We start from the raw sequence: 16,439 nt of genomic DNA on the forward strand, positions 1-16,439 counted from the left end.
AGTGACAGTACAGGAATAGCAAGCATGGTACTTGGCACACTGTGTGGAGCAATGATTAAATGGCCAACAGCTGCTAGTAAATGTCTTCATCTTTCACCCATGGAAGGAATTTCTTCTGCATTCAAAAATCAGACTGTACTTCTTTGTCTGGGAAATACATGACACACAATTTTTACAAGAAGAAATCTTGAGAGCACTAAGGATAAGGGCTACTATTTGCTGAGCCCTTGGACACATCAATCCACATGGTTTTTTTGTGCTCATAATTTTGTCAGAAAAAAAATCAACCTTTCAGAGAAAACATCTGTGGCTCCAGGTTTTACAAATAACACTGTCACAGATGGGGAGTCAGATCTCTGGCAGGATGGCTCAAGAGACCCATGCAGGAACACACCAGTTATCCCTGTGGTTATAAGACAGGAGAAGGACACTGGAAGGAGCTCTACAGGAAACATCCTGCATCCAAGGCCTCAGGTCCTGAAGATAAAATAGAAGATATACTATCCCCTCTGGATGAGAGCTGGCATCCTATGTAGAACTCTAGCACTGTAATAAAGTGATCTGCTATTTGAAGTACCTTCACTGTGAAACTTAAGTGCTGTCCAGAGAAGTAAAGCTTGGTATTATATTGCAAGACCACCAATGAATACTGTAGTTTGACACTTACAACACATCAACTCGAAGTTGGGTTGCCTTTTGGTAATCTGCTACTGTGTTTAGGATATCTAAAGAAACATCACCTAAATATTTAAATTACCAAGTAGAAAGGCAAATAACTTGGCTGTAAAAGCCTGGGAACAAGACTGCTGAGTGTCTTAAAAAATAACACTCAATGTCTGTAACCATCCTGGTAGAACAAGATACCATGTGACCATTCCTTTAGCTATTGAGCTGAAAGAAAATCCCATGCTGACAGAAGGGGAAAGCTGAAGACCTTTTTCCAGCCAGAGGGGGAACTGCCTCCCAACAAGAGATTGTACAGTTCTGACAACTTACCAGACCACTATTTAGATCAGACTTGATCTAGACAATGAGTTGTCCACCATCAATCCTGGGGACCAAACCGTGACAAGGACTGCTGAATTATGCACACCTTTAGCCCTCAAAACCTGCACTTATAGTATGCGATCCTTTATTTATTATTGTAGTACTTTGAGTAAATCTGTCTCTCCTCTTACTATTCTTTCATTAGTGTATTGAAGACATGAGACTGAGACTAGCTTATTGGGCTGCCAGTCCCCAGGTTTTTACTCTGAAAACTCTGGCATCAGTAATTAATTATAACTGCAGTAAGGTACTTAAGTGTCCACAACTCAGGGTTGTCTCCCATAGTAACAATTACTAATTCTCGATGCTTCAGTGAACTTGTACAGTTGTATTACCTTGCATATGCAAAGAAACAGGTATGACCTTCACGGAAGACAGAGCTCCAGTTATTTTAGGACTATACATCACAGTTTTAATCAATTAGACCAAGCAAGGTACTAATAACCCTTATTACCATTTGTAGTCTGAGGACTCTGTAATTACACTTAAAAATCACTGACATGCACTATAAGTACCTTAGTGACTTCTGTATTCCCAGCCTCAAAGAGGACCATGTTTTGATTATTTCCTGGTTCCTCAACAAGGAAAAGAACTATAGCAGCACCAACCCTGTACAAAGTTACATGTAGTAGCAAACTACTGTTTTCAAAACTGAGAATTCTTTTGTTGAGTTTTAAAGCTATGGACTAATTACACAATGAGGAAAATAATCTTAAACATTACTTTGAAATTAACTTAAATCACAATAGTTGTTACAGGTATGCAATCCAGGAAGAATCTGAGAGGTTGAACATTAAGTCCCATTGCTGAAGATACCATGTACTTTGGACACAGGACTCAGAAGGTCTGAACTGGATTTAACCTGAAAGCTTCCTCCCCTTGGACCAGCTTTCAGAGTAAGCTGCCAATGGAGGTAGCAATGAAGAGTCCTCCCCAACTGTAAATCACATTAACCAGCATGGCCAGATATCCCTGAAGCTGCCACTTTGGCAATCATACCTTGGCAATGACCAATAGCTTTCTAATTGGATGTAAAGCACATTTAACAAGAGGGAAACCATGGTACTGGAAACCTAGCCAGACCTATAGAGGTCTCGGGTCTTACCACTACTTTACTAAACCAGCACAATCCTAACTGCATTCTTAATACTTCAATGCACTGTAGCTCTCACCCCTCATTAAAGACGCTTCTCTGCAGCAGATGGAGATAAAATAGTGAACAATGACAACACCAAAGGCATGGGAATATGTGTGTGTGTAACAAAAATAAAAAGAGGCCATGAATTTAAGGAGTAAGGAGGTTCCAAATGGAAAGGGTTGGAAGGAGGAAAGACAGGAAATGATGTAACTATACTTTATATTAAAATTATGCAAATGGAACTTGCTTGTACAATTAAGAGATTATTCTAAGCATTCTTTATCTCAGGACCTGGAACAATGGGAATGGATCTCCTTGTCCGACACAGAAACTTCATTCAAAAATGAGATGACTGGGGATGTAATTCAATGGTATAGGTTTACCATGAATGAGGCCTTTGGTTGGAAGGAAGCCAAAACAGGAGCATTTTCACACTGGCTACTATGGTTTTTGGAACATAGTATTCATGTTAGTAGCTAGTCTTTAAAAGCCAAACCTGATTTCCCACTTTTTTCTTTTTCCTGTGGCTATTTATTTATTTACTTCAGTTACCACTTATCCCATAGACTGGGAATGAGGAGCATTCTGGAACATTATATCAAGAAACCACTAATGTTTTGGGGTCCTTCTGCAGAACTGCTCTGGCTCTCTCCGGGAGCATGGTAACTAATAAGCTTTCAGAGTCAATGTGGTACCGTAGTTGATACAAGGCCAATGTGTATCCATATACTACTACCTATTCACAGTGATGAACCTGGGGTGCTAAGACTGTATAAAAGGACATGGCAAGAGTCTGGTAATTACCAAACACTGAGGTTGATCAGAGCCTCAGCACCTGGATCTTCTAAACCAACTGCTCACTTCCTGGAGTTAGTTCTTGGTAGAATTCAGCAAATGCTGATCTTACTATCAAAGAGTCACATTATGGGCTCACATTATGGTCCTAACACTTGGGTTACCTTTCTCAAGCTGTTTGGCATCCGATAATAATCCTTAACACTACTATGAGAATCAAGTGAAACAGTGTTCTAAAGAGAACACAAACAGGTAGATAGTTCATCTGCCACCCAGCACACACCTGGGCTGCCTGGGGGAACTTTTCAAGCTCTACGTATACCACTTCTCTTCTTGGTGCTACACACTGCCTGAGGCTTTTGATAATCATGTGTTGTTTTATGTTCCAGTTTTGTGTGGTGTTGGGGGTTCACAAGTATGCATGTGTATGTTCAGGTGGAAGTAAGAGATATATTTTGGGTCACACCTACATTTAAGGCAGGGTCTTTTCACTTGCCTGGAACTTCCCAACTATTCTAGGGAAGCTGGCCAGAAGACCCTCATGCCCCACCTTCTCTCCTGATAGAGTTACATACATGCACATCATACCTGGTTTTTGATATGGGTGCTGGGGGTCAAATATGTCAGCTTTGAATTTAATTTAAAAATTGCAGTTCAACTAAGGAACTGATGATATCTGTCCTAGTATCTACCATATCTTAGAGGACACTAGACATCTATTATTCCTTTATTAAACAGTTTGAGTCCTTGAGTCCTTGCCACTGTGACAAGTACCAAAGAGAACAGTAAGCAAAATAGGCACTTCTGCTTCTCAAAAGTGCTTTCCAACAGAGTAGGAATGAGCCCAGCTCATCTGTACCTATGTGCTTGTAAGCTACATACCAGGTCTTGTAGTAGAAGAATCAAGTGTTTTAGGGTTTTAATTTAGACAGGAGAGACTGACTGAGCAGGCATCTAAGAGGACCTGGTACATTGAATTAAAAGGTTAGTTAGGAACTAGTTTGGCAAAGAATGAGAAGACATTCTACCCAGATGGCACAGCCTTGTTATCAGGCAGGGAGGAAAGCCCTTTGCATTGGGGTGCATGTGATACAGTGAGTGAGAAGAGGAGACTGGGGCCACAAGCGGGAAGCAAGAAGTCCAATCTCAGACTGAGGAACACTGATCATCTAAGTGCAGTGGGAATCTTTGTAATGGAAGACTGACAAGCAGTAGGCGAGTGATAAATACTGTTTTAATTAAATTGCCAGGATTTAACCTGAAGATTTCATAAGGGCAAACTCCATATGCAAAGAAAACAAAACTTATTATATTAATCATTTTCCCCATTGTTTACCACAGAGTTTACATTATTTTAATTTAGTGAAAAAATAATGAATGATAAAACTTTGGCTTCAACACTAAAATCCAATATTGACCTTAGATAAAATTTTATGAACTGGCTAAAATGAGATTCCTGCAAAAGAGCATAACCACCCTCCCTGGATACAGAAGTGACCAAGAGGTTTATGACATTTCTGTCAAGCTATCTGGGTCTCTACTTCTTACCTGCTTCATAGGACGCACAGAACCGATCGTTTTCCACCCACTGAATGCTGTCCAATTTGGGATCTCGTTAGGCACAAGGAGGATTTGCCTTCCCAAGAAATTGGAACCTTCATAAGCTATCCATCTGCAAGAAAGCAGGAAAGAAAAATGTGGGACACTACAAACAAAAAAAAAAGCAACCTCTTAACTAAAACCAACAGTTATACCACTATGCGTTACAGCCTCTAGATCTGTAGATTTTACAAATAGGTAATTACACATTTTTCCTTTGGTAGGGGTTGAGAAGATAGCCACTGCATCTGGAGTCAGAATGAAAGTCAGACTCCTGCTCCTGCACTTACAAAACGAGCAATGCTCCTTCCAGTTATTATCCTTTGACACAGCAAGCCTCAAAGCATTTTAACATTGAAATATTTCAGTTGGCCTCCCACTGTTACCTAAGAGGAAAATATTCCTCCTTCCCTAGGTTGTCCCATGTGATTCAGAGCTTCTCCAGAGAGCTGCATCTGTCTCCACAACTGCCTGTGGTCACCAAGGACTACCCAGAGAGATTCCCCTTGTGGTCTTTTTTTTTTTTCAAAGATAGCTCCTCTGTAAATCTTCCCTAACACTGCTGTGTTCAGTCTTGGTTGTGTTAAAGTCTCTAAGAGTGGCCTTGGGTGAGAACAAGGACTGATGCAGTCATTGTGTCCATTTCTTCCCAGCCTGGCTATAGCTGCTTTTGTACCACTTGTGACAGTTTCCTAGGAGTGAGACAGAGGTAGCCCACAGATAGTACTTGACAGCTTGCCGAGCCTTGTGTAAACTCGTTGCCAAACTGAGTGACTAAACACTAAGATTTCCAGAACCCCAAATTTTCAGGGAGACTCAAAGTCTCTGAAGACACTCTACAGAAAGTGTGGAGGATGAGGCTTGCTTCAGACACGGGACTTGGGAAATGCAGTCAGTATGTGTCACCTGGGATGGAGGGGTGAGCTCCAGTAGCAGAACCTAAGTCTGCCTATCAGGAGGGATAGTTCCCAGAAACAGCTTCTCCCAGAGTCCGCTGTGGTGTGGACCAGTGTGCCGAAAGGTCCTTTGTGAAGGACCTAGTCTGCACTATAGCTCCTCTGGGATGTGGTTAAACTGTCAAGGATATAGCACCTTGTAGGAGGTGCTGGGAAACAATGTTATGGTCCCTTCCATTTGCTTCTTGGCTCCTGGTGTTTTGTTGTTATTCTTTTTTTTTTTTTTTTTTTTTTTCTCCAACTCCTGTGCTAGTGTGCAACTCAAAGGCTAAAGCAACCGTGCTGCTGAGCTCAGACTGGAACCTTCAAAACAAATCTCTTTGAAGTTTAAGTGCAGGAAGCCACTGTTGCTATAGCAGTGGCTTCTGTTCTTTAGTTTTCCAGAGGAAACTGTCCTCTTGCAGAGCCCCATTGGTTCATGCAGGAAAAGGTACATAAAATCGTGGGCAGGAAGAAGGAACTGAGGAAAGCCTGATTTATTAAATCAGTAGAAGCTTAAAAGGAGTCCTGACTCAAACTGAGTACTGTGAGGAAAAATCCACCTTTTTGTCCATAAGTGAGATCAGACATGGCCAAATTATGGGTATATTGAGGCAGTGGGATGGACAGCTTTCCCTTGATCCGTTACAACTGCCTGCACTAATCTAATCATGTGCAAAGGCAAGTCAGCATGACCAGAGATGCTTAACCACCTCTCTGGCTTTTAACAAACGAATCCCATTCCATGTTGATTTCAGTGACGTACATGTATGGGATCTCTTTACCATCATAGATCAAAACAGAACAGCGATTAAAAATGTAAGTCATAGAGTAGGTGATTCGGCATGAAATGGTATCCTGGAAGCCCACGGTAGCCCAGGCAGGGTTTTAAGCAAATCCACCATGTCCTTGAATCTGCCCAGTAATTCTGTTGTGGAGAATCGAGAATAGTACATAGATTTAAAAAAGAAAAAGAAAATAAGCTATCAAGAATAAATGGTGTCAAGATGAACTTGCACACATTTTCTAGAAAGGAGTAAAAATAGAAAGGTGAGAACCTTACAACTGGGTGTCAAATATCAGTTTAACACAGATATGTAAAAATAAAAGTGTGAAAGTCCTATGTAGAGTTTTGAAATGCAACTCAAGTACATAGAGCTAACTGGAAAGTAATATTCTGGAATCCCATGTTAAGACAGAGTAAATTAATTCACTTTAATAAAGGCCAAACTAGCCGGGCGGTGGTGGCACACGCCTTTAATCCCAGCACTTGGGAGGCAGAGGCAGGTGGATTTCTGAGTGTGAGGCCAGCCTGGTCTACAGAGTGAGTTCCAGGACAGCCAGGACTACACAGAGAAACCCTGTCTCGAAAAACAAACAAACAAAAAGTAAATAAATAATAAATAAATAAATATATGCCAAACTATGTCAGATACTTTTCAGAGGAAAATTTAAACTGTTATATATGAATTATGTAAGAGCCACTTGGTGTAATAGTTGACTTAGTTTTCAATTTATCTTCTGACCTTTTTTGTTGATTACCTCATATATTTAAACAGAGTTAACTACCACACAATTTAAAAGCCACAAACAATAAAAAGCCATTTTTATACTATCAGTAGCTATGCATGTTTTCTTTGTTGAGTTTTAGTCAAAAACACCAGCAGTATAAGAGCAGGAGCCAGCTTCTGTGGCGGACTCTTCGCAAGTGAAAAAGAAAGGCAGATTTTCCACGAGACAAAGATTCAGCTACAGACCTCCCCGTAACCTCTGTTAAACACAGATGCTCAAACACATATCTAATTCAGATATTAGTAACAACAATGCTTTTTAAAAGACAGTTTCCCAACATGGACTCAACTTCTACAAGGGTTCAAGAACTCCCCTACCATCTTTGATGAAGCTCTACACCAGGATCTCACCCTGTTCAGAGCAGAAAACTCCCAGGTAACCCTTCTTCAATTCATAAATGACATTCTCCTGGTTGGCCTTAACAGAGACACGTGCCTCAATGGAACCTGCCGGTTACTAGCTGAACTGGACTGGGCCTCTGCTAAGAAGGCCCAGATCTACAGAAAACAGGTCAGTTACTTGGGGTATCTGCTCAGAGACAGAAAGCAATGGCTATCAGAGGCTAGAAAAGAGACTGTGTTCCACATCCCCCCTCCCTCCAATGCCAAACAAGTAAGGAAATTCCTGGGGACAGCGGGGTTCTGTCGTTTGGCAGAACCCACACCTTCATTCCTATATACGGCCCAAAATCTGGCCTTAATGACTAAAGTCAAAAAAGAGTTTGATAAGGACTTGAGGGTGTGGAAAACCCCAGCTAGAAAGATAATTCTGCCCCAGAAAGAGGCAGAAGAGACGGTGAAACAGATGTACCAGTGGACACGTTAGGAGTCAAGAAACTTGTGGCCACCATGTTAAACACCAAGTTCCACATGCTTAGACTCACACAGCTGGTTGAAGATACCGTATATGCATGTATAGCCTGTCAAAAGACAAATGCCTGCTGAACCAAGGCCGAACCTGGCAAACACCTCTGAGGCAACAGACGGAGAGCCTATTAAGAAGTAGATTTCACAAAGATCAAGCCTGCCAGGTATGGTAATAAGTACCTCCTAGTATTTGTGGACACCTTCTCCAGCTGGGTAAAGGCTTTTCCAACAAAGAAATGGCAATGGGGGTGGCGGTGAAAAAGATCCTAGAAGAAATCTTTCCACGTTCGGGGTGCTAAGGGCTTGAATAATGGGCCTGCCTTTGTTGCCCAGGTAAGTCAGAGATTGGCCAAGTACCTGGGGTTTGATTAGAAACTTCATTGCATTTATAGACCCCAAAGCTCAGGTCAGGTAGAAAGAATAAATAGAAGCCTAAAAGAGACCTTGACTAAATTGTCCATGGAGACTGGCAGTGCAGACTGGGTGGTGCTCCTTCCTCTGGCTTTTTTTAGGGTTAGAAACACCCCTTCAAGGTTTAACCTAACTCCTTTTGAGATTCTATATGGGGCACCTGCTCCTTTTACCACCTTCGGAGAGGTGACTAGACTTACTTGTCATAGTAACAGTAATTTGTATGCTAGGTTAAAAGGACTTCAGGTGGTGCAGAAAAAAGTGTAAACCCTGTTGGCCCACGCCTATGAACCGGAGACCCCAGAAACATCCCATAGTTTCCAGGTTAGAGAACCTGGTCTATGTCCAGCTGAAAGGGACCATTCCTGGTGTTGCTGACCACTCCCACCGCTGTGAGGATTGATAGAATATCGACTCAGATCCATACCTTTCATGTAAAACCAGCTCCAGAAGAACCATCGCCCAATTAGACAGTCCTGCACACTCAAAATTTAGAGACAAGACTGTAGCTGACCAACATGATTCCACCTGAGGTACTTGTGGTCTAGACCGTGATGGACTAGCCCTTGAGGGTAACCTTCATGTTCCCCAAAAGCTAACATGAGAGGTCCTTTCACAAGTTGGAGATGTTGTTTAGTCCACTTCAAAGTCAGTGGCCCCATATACCTGGTGGCCCTACATTTTAATCACTTAGTTAAATTTGTTAAAGATGGTGTAAATACCATACAAGTACTTATGCTTAGACAACAATATCATGCTGTACACCAAGATGACAGCTTGTGATTCCAGGATTGGAATCAGCCACAAAGAAAAGGGGGGAATGTAAGAATTCAGTTAAACTTAATTTTTAGTTAAAGTTAATTTTTAACTGCCCCAGGACACATCCTGGGAGGAGCACACTCCTTAGTCCAAGGACACCTGCTGGATTACCCTGCTGGATTAACATTCCTCAGACCACAGGGGAGGGAGCCCACCTGCCAGTGAGAAAGGCCCAGAGCATGTAGACAGACCAACCCTTGACACTTACAGACAAGGGAAGTCCTTGCCACCCCATTCCCCAAAGACCAATCAGTTTAAAAGTCACACTGTTCCGCCAATCATATTGTGCTTAGTCACTGTTTCTGTAGTATACCCCTTAAAACTGTATAAAAAGTGCTCTTAACCTCAACTCAGGGTTCTCTTGCTTACAATGCAAGGGAGCCCTGGTGCACCAGTATCATTAAACCTCATGTTATTGCAGCAAAAAAAAAAAAAAAAAAAAAAAAAAAAGATAAAAGACAGTTTCCCCAAATGTAAGCACACAGGGCTTGTGCCACCTAGCTCCATGTTGACTAGTAACAGAAATGACCGATGTCCATAGGCAGGCAGGCAGGCAGGCAGGGGGACGGGCTGGCGGTCAGGCAGGCTGGCAGGCTGCATCAACCCAAGTGGGCTGTATGAAAATGAGCACTGGGATAGGGACTGCTTTCGGTCCAACAAGCTGTCAGGTCAAAGTCAAATCCAACCATCTTAGTCTTTTAAATAGTCACTTGCCTTACACAGGTGATGTTATTCACAGCTTAAAGAGATGATTTAATGAAATTTCCCCTGAAGAGGAAGTAGGCTAAAGTATGGAACATTAACTGGTGGAACTGCTCCACGATCTGTCCTCTGATGGGGTACCAGCCCTCCTCCCCAAAGGGTTCTTATCCCAGATCACTGCATGGTTCCAGCTTGTCTTTTTTAAAATAGAAGCTACTGTTGTATGAGATCAACAGGCGCACCAACTGACTCACAGCCGTAGTGGGGAAACAGCAACCGATGGACTCTATCTTAAATCCATGACCAACCCAGAGTGAGCCCCGCTTCCTGTACTCACAAGCCACTCTTTATCCACACAGACTGGGTATAGAAGTGTAGGTCCTTGTTCAAAACAGAATTCACCGCATCTTCAAGATGTAGCTCTCTTCCCTCACAGTGTTCCAGAGCAAAAAGGCTGATGGAAGGTTCTTCAAAAACCTAACACATACAAAAAGAAAAAGCATCATCAGAGTGTAGGGGTGGGAGGAAGTACAAGTGAAACACAACCTAGTCTTACTACAACCCTAGGAGGAGGAGAGAGCACGCTCTTAATTGAAAACATTTAGAATGTGCAGACACAGAGGCAGTTTCTCACCAAAATTAATTCATGTCAGACAGCAGAAGAGATGCCATTGTTTTCACTCATTAGCATATATAGGATAGCAGCCACAAGACTTGGGGAATGAGATACCAAAGCAAGGCCATACATCTGTGTTTGAGGCATTATTAACTACAGAGAAGTTCCAAGAAGTAGAGTAATAGTTTAATGCAACATATGGTATAAAAATGAACAAATACGCCCTGTGAGAGTACCCAGGAAAAGCAGGGTTACTTTTCTGGAAGAAAAAGAATCCATGAGGATGCATGGCTGAAAGGATGGAGCACATCTACAAGGTAGACAAGATCTGGGGAGGGTGCTTGTGCAGAGCAGGCATGTGGGAGACAGACATGTGTGGGATTTTTTAGAGGAGTAGCCAGGAGAACCAGCCACCAAGCAAACAAATCCCACAGGAAAGGTGTTAGGTGTGCTCACTGACTGTCATCATGTAAGAGTTGCCACATTCCTTGCTACATGGACAGGACAGGAATAGAACCAAGTCTGCCAAGGCAGAGTCAAGGACAAGACTGTGATGAACCAACTTGATAAAAAGGCAATCATAAGAACTGGAATTTGGATCCCCAGCAACCACATAAACGCTGATCCTGGTAGAGAAAGACATTTAGTCCAGTGGTTCCTAATATTTCAGAACTGATTGCTGGGTTGGCTTCACGAGAGTGTGGTTCTTATTGAAAGGAACTTACTATACCTCCTCTGAAGCACAGCCTGTTCAGTCTGTGTAATGCTGCATGTATGGATATGCTTTCAAGGCTGACAACCTGGTACTAGATAACCAATTTGCAGCTGTACCATAGGGAAGACTATTGCTCCTCTTCTCAGTAGTCTTTGGCTGCCTGTAGTCTCACCAGCATGGCTGGCCGAACAAGTCCCAAACACCGCCCACAGATATGCTAACATGGAAGAGAGAAGTCTCCTAGGACCTTAACTCTATAGAGAAAGAGAATGCATACTTTTTACACTGTGTGCCAAATGGCCTAGAATGCAAGTCTTGCACTCTTCCCACAATCTTCTGTAGCTACAGAAATAGTGTCTATCTGCCTTGTCCAATATGGCTCTACTAGGTGTATTGCCAATGAACACTTTGAATGTAGTTCATCTAACCGGTAGACTAAAGCCATGTAATTACATTTAAACTTAAATAACCACATGTGTCTGGTACATAGGATTACACTGTGCTGACCTAGAAATCAGAAGATAGTAGAAAAGAAGTGAAATACTACCCAGAAGCACTGGTCTTCTCTACGACCACCACTTAGGAGAAACTCATTACTGCTAGTCACTGACTCCTCGATGCTCTAGCTGCATCCCCTGATACCTACAATCTAAAAATTAGAAGTATTCCAATAGCTGACAGAAGTGATTAAAAATGAGATCAGCAAAGTCAGTAAGAAACTCCTGAGTTTATTGTTGAGACTTTTTAAATATCCCTGTCCTCAGGGACTTCAGTGATCTCTGCCCACATATCTATTTGGTCAGCCATGGCTCAGGGAGAAAGGGCAGACAGGCAAGGAGCCTGGAAAGGGTCCGGAATCAACCATCAGCGAGCGGCTTTCTCCAGACAAAGAGTAACAGAAGTAAAGGTTTGCTACTCACACAGTGAAACTTGTAACCCAGAAGGAAAAAAGATTTAAAGCCTATGAGAACCTGACTTAAATGCCATGCAATATTATAACTAAAACAGGCATACTGTATAGTCCCCTTTTGAGAGGCTGAGTGTGAGCTCACACTCCATCAAATTTGTTCCCTCTAGCAAGTCAACATCTTAGAAATTTATCTTAATAAAATACAGAAAGTTTAGGGGTACAAACGTAATCTGTTCCTCTATTAAAAATGATGTAGACAATGTGAGGATAATGTGTCCAACAGCCAAGATAATGTTTTAAAGATAATGTTTCTAAGAGTTTGTATGAGTCAAGAGAGGGTACTTAAATGAGAAAGTAGGTCCAGCTGTGGCCTAACAGCATTAGCCAAATAAGAGATGACTAACAACCAGAGTAAGGAAATAACCCATTCGCTACTGACAGTAAAAGGGCAGGCACCATTGAATCCAGGCTGGCAGACTTCTCACTTGCAGGCATCCATTGTTCCCAAACCCAAAGGCACCTCTTCTAGAGGTCTGATAGACCAGAAATGTCTGTGTCTGAGTTATTAAATTTTACGTTGTTTCAGTTTAAATGCTTCATTTATAAACATATGTAAATGTACAAGGACAACAGATTTATATGTGTACGCAAAGAATTGGAAGATTCAGGAGGACAGCCCAGTGCTAATCTGGACGGGATCATGGCAATGATTGACAGCCGATCATTTAGAGTGTCTGAGAAATATTTTCAAAAACCAACCAAGTCCTGATGCACTTCCTGCACTCCCCAAACCTGAAGATCTCGAGACACAAAAATTAATGCTAAGTGCTCAAAACTGAAGATGACAGAATAATCTGTACTTCCTAAAGACAATAGAAACCACATGGATTAGATTAAACATTGAGCTCTGTAAATGTCATGGCTAAATTAGCCTACCACTTGGGGCTAAAGGTTCTTCTTGGGAGTCAGCGGCAATAAGACATTCCTGCTAGGTCAAGTCTAAGCCATGTAAAGTGGATCCAGTTTCAAAGAGTGTGTGGGCTGGTTATGAAAGGAAAAGAATGTTGGAATAATTTATATATATATGTGAACATTTAAATTGGGAAAGAAAACCAGTTCCTCCTTGTCTCCTCCATTAATCTATGCTGAGATAATAATAGTAATAATAATAGTAATAATAATAATAATAATAATAATTACCATTGCTTAATAAGTGCTTATTCATCATTTCTGCTCTAAGACACTAATGCTGTTAGTCTTTTTCATATATAAATAGATATACATTCATATATAAGGAAATACATATATTCATATTTCTATGATAGTAAGAGTCTAAAACCAATTTCTGCCCTAATTTATTTGGCAACAAATTTAGCCTGAATAAACATTAAGTATATTTATAATCTTTATCTGGTCTGTATCAATTCATCAAATTCATATTGGAAACAGATATGAGTTATTTATAGAATACTTTCTGGAATCCTCAGGGTGTTTTCTTATACACCCTATATAAAAGCTCGATTCTTCTTCAAATGTGAAAAATTCGGAATTCCAAATACATTCATATTAGGGATTATAAAACTGAATTTACGCACTTAATCCCTAAGGTTTACCTCTGATGTGGGTACAACCCGGATTCATTCTACAGTTGAGCAGTCAAGGCACAGGCTACAGGGTAAGGGAAGAGGCAGGCTTTGCGCCTACACCCAATGGCCCCAGAAGCTATATCCCTCTTCTGTTACTCTAAAATGTTCTAGCTGCCAATCACTGTATGATGCAGGATACAAGCAGTTGTCAAGTGTGCAGTTACCTCAAGCCCTGAGCTTCTCCATGTGAGGTGGGGAGCATCTAAGATCCCTACTTTCTATATACAAACACATCCGCCAACTACGCCTGGAGGCCTGAGACCAGTGCTAGAAAAACCACAATCACACCATCACACCTTCAATATAATTGTATAAAAAGCTTAAATCTAAGTGCTAATTTGAACTTCTTAAGAACAAATCTATGACATACTTTGACACTGTATAGGTCTTTAGGTTTCAAATCACTGTTTACAGGGAAAATGTGCTGACAGTAACCCAAGACTTGTTAACTGGTTAGGCTGTAAACATAACATTTTCACTCAGTATTAGACGCTCACAATTCTATCTGTATAACCCAACAACTCCAGCTCCCCCAGATACTTGCCAAATGAACCCCTTAAAACGGAACTTAGTGACCAAGCCTAGTGTCATGGACCATAATGTGTGCCTAACTACCATTCCAAAGACATGCCAAGCTACTGGGAAAGGCTAAAAGAAATGACAATAACCTAATAGAAGTCTCATAAATCCTTAAAAGGAATCTAATATGATATCCTCTGGGCTACAGAATCCTATTTACCCCGTCAGCCTATCAAGTCACAATTTTGCAGAAACATGAATTAGCCATCATCAGTGGGCTGCTACCCTTCCCTCAGCACCACCTTAAAGGGCTCCATAAGCCCCAGCTCACTTAATCCTCACGTTTGAGTAGATCCGAAAATGAAGACCCAGAGAAAAACCCCATGCTTGGGTACACTCAGGTAGGTATCAATGGCAGAGTCGGAGCCGAGCCAAGAGTTTCCAGACGCCGAGGCAGATTTCAACAGCCACCTGCCTTACAGAGCCCCTTTCCACTTACCTTAGTAAAAATAAGCCTCACTATTTCATGTCCACATTCCCCTTTTTAGGTAACTTCTAACTCATTTCTGAAAGAGCAAATAACGTAACATTTGACCATCCACCCAGCACCCACAAGGATTATATCTGGATTTCCCATTTGTATTTTTTAACTTTAATTGGCAAATACTGTGTTTTTAAATATTTATTACGTTCACTGAATATCCCATCTAAGATGATCAAGTCACGGGTACCAGCAAACTTCCTTGAATATGAAGCCATCAACCCTAATATTTTGATGCAATGCATGCTGAAGTAATTTACAATACTGAATAGTATTTAACAATGTACTAAATTTGTACCAAAAATTTTAAGTAAATGAGATGTATTGAGTACACCTGAATTTAAATTCAGAGTTGCTAGAGGTATCCTGCTTGTCTTCGGTACTGAAGGTGTCCATGCTCACAGCTGAACTCTGCTACCTCTGTGCTGCTGTGTACTTTAGTCTGTGAATGTGCTACTGTTTTCTCTCCCAGTGCTACAATGAATCCCTTCACGCTGCCCCCACTATACCCATACTCCATCCACTAGCCATATATGAATGATATTAATTGGGAGGCCTCCCTCCGGGACTGTAAGGCAGTGAATTCCTGTCAACCAACTACGTTTCCTATAATTGCACAGTTAAACCAAATTTTGGAACTGTCACATTTTTAAGTACTTATATCTAAAGCCTCATTATTGTTTTGCTTTGTATTCCTGCAGTCATCCTTGAGGTTTAATATCTTCTGCATGTTCTACGCCATTCTCTCCTTGTCTATAAATGGCAGATTTGTATCCTCTTTTGACTTTCTCTCCTTGTATCTGTCTCTAGTTAATGCAGGCTGTGAGCATATTCTTTCCATTTGAGGCCTGCTGTCAAGGACCGAGTAATTAATACCTGACCATAGGAAACATAAAAATACCTGCATCCTATCTCTGAGAACCAGCGAATACACTGTTATTTAACACAGAAATGGGAACTCTAAGGGCATGACTAGTGGTTAAGATCTTAAGCTGGATTACTGATGTAGGCCAAGTGTAACCACAAGGCCCTCTCAGAGCAGCAAGGCAGGAGGTCAGAGGTAAAACCACCGTGAGCAGATACACTTCAGAGACAAGCGTGCCCCTGAATGAAGGAAAACTGGAAGTTTCTAGAAGAGGTAAGGACATGGATTACCACCTAGAGATTTACAGAAGAAAAGCAGTCCTGTCTGCACCTTAAATTTTCCCCAGTGAGACCATTTCAGACTTCTGGCCTCTAGGATTCTAAGACTGAATTCCTGCTCAGTGACCACATATTCAACAATTTATTATGGCAGGGTTAAGTTTCAGTGTCCCTACCAACTCTCATGCTGAAACAAGCTTCATCATTAAGTGGAAAAGTGTATAAACTCATCAGAGTATGGGTGTTTGGAAGAGAGACCTTCAGGAGGTAATTAATGCTTAAACAATGACATAAAAGTTGGGCCTGAACCTAGGAAGAACACTGCTTTATAGGAAGAGGAGAGGTTACAACTAGGGTGCTCACTCCCTCACCCAATGTGACTCTCCTCACTGCCTGAGGTCCCTAGAGCAAAGGGACATCACTCACCTGAGGCGGCTATATCTAGCACTTCCCACATTTTCCAAT

At 41.5% G+C, this 16,439-nt stretch overlaps 1 protein-coding gene across 1 annotated transcript in view; it reads right to left on the reverse strand.

Moving 5' to 3' along the window:
- The window catches only part of Crybg3 (crystallin beta-gamma domain containing 3), a 112,816-nt gene that overhangs the window by 4,045 nt on the left and 92,332 nt on the right, over nucleotides 1-16,439 (reverse strand). The window contains exons 18-19 of the mRNA XM_034514839.2: nucleotides 10,222-10,361; nucleotides 4,529-4,652 (exon numbers count right to left, since the gene is read on the reverse strand). Coding sequence (XP_034370730.1) covers nucleotides 4,529-4,652; nucleotides 10,222-10,361 — 264 coding nt within the window. The remainder of the gene's footprint in view (nucleotides 1-4,528; nucleotides 4,653-10,221; nucleotides 10,362-16,439) is intronic.

Source organism: Arvicanthis niloticus, chromosome 12 (assembly GCF_011762505.2).
Source record: "Arvicanthis niloticus isolate mArvNil1 chromosome 12, mArvNil1.pat.X, whole genome shotgun sequence".
NCBI lineage: Eukaryota > Metazoa > Chordata > Mammalia > Rodentia > Muridae > Arvicanthis > Arvicanthis niloticus.